The following is a 9,695-nucleotide window of genomic DNA, read 5'->3' on the forward strand; positions in this document are numbered from 1 at the left end:
GGTCAAAGGCAATGCCGACTGCTGCTGCTCCAAGGAGCTCTGCCGGCTCCTCCCACACTCCCCCTTCTCCGGCCCAAACCCACTCATGCCCCATCACCCACTGAATGCGGTTCAGAGCGAGAATTTACTCAAACGTGGACACACAGTTCACCTCCACAGAAGCTGATGCAAGATACTCTCATTTTGAAATAACTTTATTTTTTAATCTTTAAAAAAATGTTTATTTTTGAGAGAGACAAGAGCGAGAGTGGTAGAGGGGCAGTGAGAGGGGGAGACACAGAATCCAAAGGAGCTCTAGGCTCCGAGCTGTCAGCACAGAGCCCGATGCAGGACTCAACTTACAAACTGTGAGATCGTGTCCTGAGCCGAAGTCGGTCACTTGACTGACCGAGCCACCCAGGGGCCCCTAGAACTTCCCAAAATTTGCAAGAACAAGACACGCGTTCAGATGTCCAGCTTCCCCCAACAGCATCTTACGTAACCACAGAACAGGAGCTCAAGCGTCCCAGTAACCACGCTGCAGGTGCCAGGCCTCCCAGAATGCCCACCACCATTCTGGCTGCTACAGGCCCCGTGGCCGTCAGTCTCCTCAGTTCCTGTCCTTCGGGACCCTGAGCCTCCTCAACAGCCTGGTCTTCAGTGCAGAATGTGTAGTTTGGTGTCTGCTCATTAGACAGATGTCACCACACCTTCTCAGGGCAGCAGCTGTGGGCAAGTTGCCACCTGGCGACCACACTGACACACTGACCCTTTGTAAGCGCGGGCACTCTGAGGGGAGGGCCCCCGCGGTTCTCTGCACCCCTTGCAGCTATGGAGGGAACGCTGTTCCCACTGGTGCTACAGGAGCTGTCCTTCCCTTGCTGACACATTTATTCCATTATTAAAAATTTTTAATGTTTATTTTTGACAAGGAGCGAGGGAGCCAGGGAGGGGCAGAGAACGAGGAGACAATCCCATCAGAATCCATGTTGTCACCGCAGGGCCCGGCACGGGGCTCAATCCCACAATCCAAGGTCATGACCTGAGGCGAAACCAAGAGTCGGATGCTCAAGCGACTGAGCCCCCCAGGTGCTCCTCCGTTAATTGTTTACGAGCGTAGACTCCTGGACAGTAATTTATTCTGAGGACCACAACCCTTTACAGTATTTTGCTGCTCAAAATGGCCCAGAGGTGGCTCTGTGGCACGGCTGTGCCCCACTGTTCTTCCAGTAATCCCTCACTTGCTGACACAGAACGGGCCAGGACCAGCGGGAACTTTCGGGCTCTGGCCCCAGCATCTGCCGTCCCCCGGGAGCCTGGTTCCTACTGTTGGGAGCAGGGCTCGAGCCCAAGGTGTGGGGCAGGGGTGCACCTGCTGCCCGTGATCCCCCCCGCCCCCCCGCTCGCCAGTGCAGGCTCAGTTTCAGCACTGGGTGGGCAAACCACCTCCCAGACCACACAGCCTGTGTCCTGGCCCCCACAGTGCCCCCGCTGTGCGTGCTCGGAACCCGGCCTGCCAGCTGGTTGGGCCGTGGCAGCGGCTCCATTTCTGCGTCGGAACGACAGGAGGACGGCTGAGACCCCAAGCCACATGACACACTGCTGCCCCTTCTTAGTGTCTGGTCTCTCCTTCCTCAATTTCATGTTTGCAGATGCTTCTAGTGTCCCGTGTCTTTTTTGTTAACATTGCTGTAGATGCTTCTGGAGGCGGCCTTTCCCCTGGAGTTGCCCGTGTCGGGCACACCTCACGCCCACCCCTGCTGCGCCGCCAAGCCAGGTAGGCAGGCCTCAGTTCAGCAAAGGCTCTGCCGTGTGGGCATCTGGGCGGCGTCAGCATCCCGTATGGCAAATAACCTTGTATGGGTGTAACTCCGCCCGTTGGCAAACACAAGCTGGCTCGGTGGCTCCGTGGCTCAGTCTGCGTTGGTGACGGATGAAACACTTCGTCAACTAGTTGCTGACAAGAAAATCCGGTAGCTCAAGTCCCAGTACTCAGCGGACACTGCACTAGGGAGCCGGGGCGCTCACGGGCCACAGGGCCACAAGGTGCGGAGCAGGCCCCGGGAACGAGGACTCGCCATGCAAGGGACCCACTTAAGGGAGGCTATAAGCAGAAGGCGCCTGACGTCGAAGGACAAGAGACAGAAACCTTACAGCAGAGACTCCTCTACCAGCCATGGCCAAGGGGTGGGTGGTGGCGACCTCAGGGAGCCCAGACCCGGGTCACGGGTGCCTGTCCCCACCAGGTCACCATCCGAGAAGGGACGTGCCCAGGATTCTCTGACTGCCATGTTCCATTAGCTACACGGGGACAAAGCCAGCTGGCTGGCCGGGAGCCAGGGAGGGCAGTGCTGGGCCCAGACCCCTGCTCACTCTGCTCCCTGTTTACAGACCTGAGCCCCAGCCACATGTCGGAGCCACCCGGGAGGCCTGGTGTGGCACCTGGGTGCGTGTAACGTTGAACCGACGTTGGCCGATCTGGCAACTGCCTGAACGCTGCTGCCGTAGGCCTGGTCAGCGAGACAGACGCCACAGGACCGCTGCCCTGACGTGGGCTCATGGGCCCCGGGAGCCTGGCCCACGGCGTGTGCGTGTGAGTGTTCTCAGAGGGATACAGTGGAAGACCACGCATGCAAGTGAAACAACAAGTGTCCTGACGTCCTGTTTTCCAGAGTCATAATAAAGGAGTCATTGAACTTAAATACTTTATGTAAACTCACACAGGTCAGAAAACGAGCCTCTGGTGAAAAGACACTGGTGTTTCAGGCACTACCAGAAAAAAGTGAGTCAAATACATCAAAAGCCAACAATCTCTCACTTCCAACTTTATATTCTATATTTCATTTCCAAAAGAAAAATTTAAAAAACAGGCACATAAGAGCACAAAAGGAAATGCTCTGGGCAGGAAGTGGCTTTCTGACAGCACCGGTGTGTCGGGCTGTAGCCACGCTCAGTGCATCAGTGCTACAAAGCTACAAACGGTATCACAGAGCGGGTTCCCCGCGTCATGGAGGCCCACATGTCCCCTCACGCAGTGGGAGTAACTCTGCCCCTTCCCGCCTACCCGCCACAGGCCTCCAGGACTCTCTCGATGTAACACTCCTGGGGGGCGGGGCAAGACCTAATGGGAACAATCATTTCCCTGGGAAACATCAAGAGGAGATGTTTCCGTCAAGGAGGGCGTTCCAGAAGCTTCTTCCAAAATCACAGCAACTAACCGTAAATCGTCAGGTGACGAAGTCACTGGACATGCTCCAGCCTGAATTACCCAGCAGCCGGTGGATGGACCTCTTCCCATCAAGAGTTAGTTTCTGCCTCTGCTTTTTTTCCATCAAGCAAATCTCCAAATCCCAGTTTTTCCAGGGGCTCCTGTGCCATCAGCTGCCTGAGAATGAAGAAAATGGAGAGCACGGTCTGCTCGGGGCCCATGGATTCACCCCGTCCCTCCCACCCACAGCAGTGGCCCCACTGGACCCACGCCCCCCAGGCCCCCCGGCACCCTCCTCCTCCTGGCTGGCCCCTGAGCCTGTCATCTGCACCTCTGGACTCCAGAGGGACAGCCCCGGTGGGACAGTCCGCGAGGTCCCCCAGGTGCCAGTCTGGAGCAGATGTGCGTCCCGCCCAAGGGCCCCAAGCTCAAGATGGCCTCCAGCACACTGGGAAGACACACCAGACAGGCGGGCGGGGACAGGACAGACTTTACTTGGTAAAGGGACCCCTGAACAAGACATGGGTCAGGGGCACCAACCACCTGCACAGTTGAAAACCCGGTTCTGACTCCTAACAGCCCACTGCTGCCCCGAAGCCTCAGCGGAAATGTGCACCTTGCGTACTGTGTCTCGTGGCTGCATCTTACAAACAGGTGAGCCGGGCAAAAACAGCATCAGTAAGAGAATCATAAGGAAGGAACAGGTTTACGAACTGTCCCGCATGTATCAAAAAGTCTGCATGGTAAGCAGACCCGCTCCGTTCACACCCCTGCTGTTCAAGCGTCACTGCACATGTTAGCGTCACTTGTGACCCAGAAGCACCAGGACACGTGGTGCACCGGCTCCATCTCCTCTCACTGCTGCCCCAGGCCCCACGCCCCGCAGCTGGCCGGCAGCTGTGTCCTGTCCCTCTCCCTCCCTGTGCCCCGTGTGCTGGCCCCCCACCGCGTCCACGTAAGTCTGGACCATGAAGACCGAGATGTCCCGCAGGGAGCACCTGCTGGGCTCGTGCCTACCCCGTCTGGCCTCTTTCTGCCCACACTCCAGGGCAGGAGGGCCCGGCTTTCATCCTGTTTTGTTTTAGGCAAGGGGTGAGGGAAGGGGACGAGCCCCACTCTCAGAGGCCATCTGTCCATCCTGCTTGCTGGTGGGAGCCCAGCATCCTTGCAGGAGCCACCAGGCTCAGCCGGCAAAGGGACGCCCGCAGCGCCAGCCACCATCACTTGACGCCATGTCCCCCTCACACCGCTGAGCTCACGAACCCCTGCGAGCCTGGCAGGCCAGCAGTAGCCAGGCTTCTGCGAGCACGCTGGAACCAAGGATGCTGTGAGTCACCCAGTTGGACGCGGGGGCCCTGGGGTGCGCCGGCCACCCTCCTGCAGAAACACCAAACCTGGCAGACGACCTCTACCTGAGTGTCACAAGGGCTGTCCAGGCAGCCCAAGACCGAAACTAGGTGTTCTGGGCACGTGCCCTCAGGGTGCCGGCACTGGGGGCAGGAGGGGGAGCGGGCACCGCACCACGGGGATGTCATCCCTGCACACAGGTGTGCTCAGCAATTTCCATTACAAGAAGCTGGAATCCGTTCATAGGTAGAAAGTCCACTTGTAGATCAGACTGACTGCGTTATCTGTGTCCCCAGAAGGGGTGGACAAGCCAGCCAGGCCCTGAGGAGCGCTCTCCGGGCGCCATGTCCTCTGTGGCCCTGCTCCAGCCTCCCAGGGGAGCAATGCACCTTTGTCCATGACTCAGCCGCGGTAAGACCGGCGGGCTCCAGCACCCCCACAGTTGTCAGGTGCCTCCAGCACGCACTCTGTGAGGGACTGCAGGCATCCACGGAGTGTGCATGCTGACCTCGGGCAGTATAGGACCAGACACCAGACACACGCAGACCCACACACACAGTGCCCTGAGCTTGGGTGCCCGGAAGCTCTCGTGTGGAAAATCACGAAGTGTGTGGCCTCGGAGGAAAATCACGAAGTTCCAGGGGAGAGTGTGGCCTGGGAAGCGGGGGAATGGGGGAGGGGACGGGGCAACAAGGCCACTGTGAGCAATAGCAAATGCCTGGGGCCGGGCGGATGCTGCCAGAGCCCCCACCTCTGATATCGCTGTGCCGGCCAGTGACAAGCTGACAGGAGGCCCTGAAGGCCGGTGCACACGGCCTAGCGGACGGCTCCATGTGCAGGCCTGTTCCTGTCACGGCCGCCAATAGGCAGCACCTTCCCATCCCACCCGCTACCCTGCCACGGCATGGCCAGAGCCCATGAGCTGGCAGCGGCTCCAGGCCACCAAACCCAGAGGCGTCACTCCCCCTCAGGGACACGCCCCCAGAATCGCAAACCAGTCAGTTAGGCTGTTGGCAGACGGAATCCTATGGCAGCGGAACTCACATGCAGTTCCTTAAACGAAGTGAGGAAAACAAGGATCAATTTTCACCACATCCAGCCAATAGTCCTTACTGTGGACCTCAGATCTCACTGTGCCAGCAGAACGGGCCCCAGAAGACGCCCCCACCGCTGAGGCCCGCGAGGAGCACCTTACATGGCAGAGGGGGATCAGGCCACGGCAGGAATACGCCGCTGATCGCCTGCAGCTGGGGAAGATGGCCTCGGAGTCCCCAGGCGGACCGTGCCATGTCACAGGACCCCTTCATCAGAGAGCCCGTGCCGGCTCCAGTCAGGATGGGAGGGGGATGGGCCAGAGACACAGCATCGCTGGCTTCTAGACACGGCGGGGCCACCAGCCGAGGGACATGGGCGCCTCTAGAAGCTGGAAAGGCAGGAATGATTCTGCCTGCAGCACCCACAATGATTCTGCCTGCAGCGCCCACAATGATTCTGCCTGCAGTGCCCACAAAGAGCACAGCCCATGGGACCCGTATCAGGCTTTTCACTGCAGAACATGGGTGTGCTGGTGGCGCCCAGGATGCACAGGAGTGAGCTGGCGGCGGCGGGAGCACAGGGAGCGAGCGATGCTCCTCAAGACATGCCGTCACGACGGGAAGGACCAGTGTGTTCAGCAGCACAAGCAGGGAGCAAGAAGGAAAACACTACCAGCTAAATGAGATGTGGTTCAAGATGCCCTTTCTATAAACGTGTGAGTCTTCATCAAGGCCAGCTCCGTGGCAAGGACACAAAACACAACACGTACAACGGTCAGTAGGTTCTAAAGCCAAAAGGATGATCTTAATGTCTCCCCTTCAGCAGAAGGGGACAGTGCAGATCGTTAGGGCCCAAGGCTCTCCTAGGACCATGCACTTGGCCTCCTCCAGCCCAGCCAGGAGGCCTGGCCTGCACCCCCAGACGGGCGCACAGACCCCGATGCCCACCCACAGGCAGAAACTCGAAGCATCACAGAGGCTGGAGATCACAGATCATCATGTATTTGCTATCTTTTTTGCCAACAAAGTCACCCCCGATTTAACAGTTCTCCCCATGAGATTGTGACCCACACCCCAACCAAGCACACACTTCCACGTCGGGGTAAGAGGGCCCGAGCACTCAAGGGGCAACTCTAAAAACTCACTGTGGCCCACTTTTTTAAAAACATGCAGACAAGGGGGTGGGGGTGGGGTGCTCCTGCTAGCTCAGTCGGTTGAGTGTCCGACTTTGGCTCAGGTCATGGTCTCACAGTTCAGGAGTTTAAGCCCCACATTGGGCTCTTAGTGCAGAGCCCGCTTCGGATCCTCTGTCCCCTCTCTCTCTGCCCCTCTGGCCCCCTTTTAAAAATAAATTAACATTAAAAAAAAAAAAGATGCATACAGACATACATGGTGGTAAATAAGATCTCAGATTTCAGCACAAAAGGAAAAAGGAATAAAAAAGGTTTATAAAAAGGCGGGGGGGGGGGGGGAAGCAAACGTGCAGAATCTCAATCCTGCGTCTGGACAGTCGTGGACTTGAATCGAAAGCCATCCAAAAACCTACGGCCAAAACTACCGACCAAGCCAGAAACAAGCCCACCACCTACAATGACCCTCACGTCACCGGAACAACCAGAAGCCACCTGAAAGGATGGAACCCACGGAGAGGCCAGCTGCACCCCCGTCCCCACTGACCTCAGCAGGCCTCCGGGCAGGCTGGGCTCCAGAAGCCATGCCGAGCAAGGCATGGCCTCGTGGAGAGCTGGCAGCCCACTCCCAGGGCCAAATAGGGAGGAAAGACAGAACCCTCTGGAGCAACTCCCAGCAGGCGCGGCCGCCCACACTGCTGGGCACAGGGTTGGCGACACGCTCACACCCTCACACATGGTCAGAACATTTGCACTATCTCCAAAGCGTGGCAGCACCAAGAAGAATTTCACTTAGTTTTTGAACAGTATATCAATTTAAAAGACAGTAATTTAAGGGCGCCTGGGGGGGGATCAGTCGGTTAAATGTCCCACTTCGGCTCAGGTCATGATCTCAGTTTGTGGGTTTGAGCCCCGTGTCGGGCTCTGTGCTGACAGCTCAGAGCCTGGAGCTGCTTCAGATTCTGTGTCTCCCTCTCTCTCTGCTCCTCCCCCACTCAGACTCTGTCTCTTTTTCTCAAAACTGAATGTTAAACACATGGATGCCAACAATGTACCATTTAAAGATGGCGAGAGCTGGCCTAGGGTGGCCCATTGTCAAATCTAAACTGCTGTGGCCCTGAATGACTCAGGAGACAGAGCAAGGGCCTCACTTGAGGGCCACACTCCCACAAAGGTCCACTCCAAGGTCCCATGTGTCCACGATAGCCCTCAATGCACCTCTGGGCCTGAAAAACACAAACATTTGTGCCCTGATGGAAATATCAGAGTTTGTTATGGGAAAATGGCAATGGGGCTCTGACTGTATTGGTTTATGTCACCTCATCTTCAGACAAAGCCGGGTGAAGACTTGATTCCTTGCTGAGCTAATGAAGGGCTCGAAAAGCAGAAATAAAAGTTCCCACCCCCACCATGTAATTATACGCTGTATGCTTTTCCCCGTTAGGGATTAGAATAGCTCTTAAGAAAATCTCAACTCAGAAACATTTCTGTTTTACTTAAAAGTGAGCGCTGGTAAATTCGGTCAAGACAGGGCAAATCCTCCATCTTTCATCGTTTCTGAAACGGCCCATTGTCTCCCCTGTCACATTTCAAGCACTGCTAAGCTTACAAGGAACAAAACAGTATTTTTATGGTCTGAGAATGTGACAGGAAAAAACCGTATACCCACAACCTGCAAATCTTTTCACTCCATCAGCATGTTCATGATGTACGTTCTGAAACCTTAATGACAGGTCAGCAGCTCTGAAATTTGGACAGAAAACACTCAGGGGAATGCAGTCCCGTAAGATGCACTCACTCAAGGCAGGGTCCCCATGACTACCCGCAGGCCTCCTCTCCCCTGGCGAGCTATCCTACCGTCCTGAGAGACAAAGGCACGGCCTGGGGACCGAATGAGGCCAGCTGCAATGACCTCTTGGGGAAAAAACCGTTTCCACGGGAGTCCTGGAGGGTTCGGAAGTCATAACTGCCAGCATGTACTTGCCTTTCCATTCTGCATTCTAAGTAGTCCTTCGACTCATTTCTGCACAAGGCATTTTCGAATCGATTGTCGCGGAGACACTTCATGAACTTCTCCTTAAAGCTTTTACATTCGCCTGGAACGAAAAGGGAAACAGCATCTCTTTCAAGTGAGCACACGATGCGGTCACAGGAAGCGCACCGGCCGCACTCCTTCCAGAACCAGCCTTCTGCACGCCCGAGCGGGAAAGGACGAGCCTCCCGCGTGCTTCACGGCGGGACGACCTCCCCTCCGGTGCGTGCTTGGGACACCGCAGGGGAAAGCGTCGGGTAAGAGAAAATCTGCGTACCCGCTTTCAAAGCCTCGACTCGCACAGAGGCTCACCCCAAACCCAGATTTGTGGCCGCAACTGTGCGAGGCAGGGAGCGGGTCCCCAGGGCGCCTGGCTCTCTCGAGCCGCTCCGACGCTCTTCCTCGGAGCGTCCTCCGCAAACTGCCACCCCTGGTCCCGCAGGCCCGCCCTCGGTGGGGGTGGGATGGCCGCGGCGAGCCTCAGTTTCCCCACCTGCACCGCGTGCGGACGCCAGCGCCCTCGGGGCCGCACGGCGCCACCGGAGAAGACTCACGACCCCAGACCCGGCGTGGGAGCCCGGAGGCTTCCCGCCGCTCACCGAAGTGATCCAGCGGGAAGCTGCCCTTGTCCGGGGGCCGCGGCTGGAAGCTCTTAGACCCAAAATTCATAGCCGTCGACATGATGGCGGCGCCGGAGCCTCGGAGTACAACGCGCGCCGAACGCAGGGCGGCGGCTCGAGCGCCGAGCGCGCCCGGCGGGAGTGCCGAGCACCTCGAGCACCGAGTGGCCACTGGCGGCAAGCCCCGCCCTCGTCCCCCAGGCCCCGCCCCTGGCTCCCAAGCCTCCCAACACCCCCGACGCTGCTGGGCCCCGTCCCCGCCTCGAAGGCCGCTCCCATTATTGACCCGGCCCCTCTCCGCAGCCGAAACCGTCCCTCTTCCCTCACAGGCCCCGCCCGCGCTGC

General features: G+C 57.7%; 1 protein-coding gene across 2 annotated transcripts; it reads right to left on the reverse strand.

The window, feature by feature from the left end:
* Positions 1-356: 356 nt before the first annotated feature.
* LOC120228019 (cytochrome c oxidase assembly protein COX19) lies at positions 357-9,439 on the reverse strand. Of its 2 annotated transcripts, XR_005527385.1 has the most exons (4): positions 9,330-9,439; positions 8,683-8,794; positions 3,198-3,364; positions 357-1,021 (listed from the first exon to the last, which is right to left on the reverse strand). XR_005527385.1 is itself a non-coding variant. In XM_039226143.1 (3 exons), the coding sequence occupies exons 1-3, from the start codon at positions 9,409-9,411 to the stop codon at positions 3,277-3,279; spliced, it is 282 nt and encodes a 93-aa protein (XP_039082074.1). In that variant the 5' UTR covers positions 9,412-9,439; the 3' UTR covers positions 2,789-3,276. The 2 variants fall into 2 exon arrangements, 1 of the variants encoding a protein (XP_039082074.1); XM_039226143.1 differs by lacking the exon at positions 357-1,021 and having other exon boundaries at positions 2,789-3,364.
* Positions 9,440-9,695: the final 256 nt, after the last annotated feature.

This window comes from Hyaena hyaena, unplaced genomic scaffold, assembly GCF_003009895.1.
Source record: "Hyaena hyaena isolate Hyena2069 unplaced genomic scaffold, ASM300989v1 scaffold_20, whole genome shotgun sequence".
NCBI classification, from domain to species: Eukaryota; Metazoa; Chordata; class Mammalia; order Carnivora; family Hyaenidae; genus Hyaena; species Hyaena hyaena.

Coding starts and splice junctions, on each gene's coding strand:
- LOC120228019 (XM_039226143.1), bottom strand. CDS start 9,411: ATGTCGACGGCTATGAATTTTGGGTCTAAGAGCTTCCAGCCGCGGCCC. Junction 8,795..9,329: donor CTTCCCGCTGGATCACTTCG/GTGAGCGGCGGG, acceptor TTTTCGTTCCAG/GCGAATGTAAAAGCTTTAAG. Junction 3,365..8,682: donor TTAGAATGCAGAATGGAAAG/GCAAGTACATGC, acceptor CTTCATTCTCAG/GCAGCTGATGGCACAGGAGC.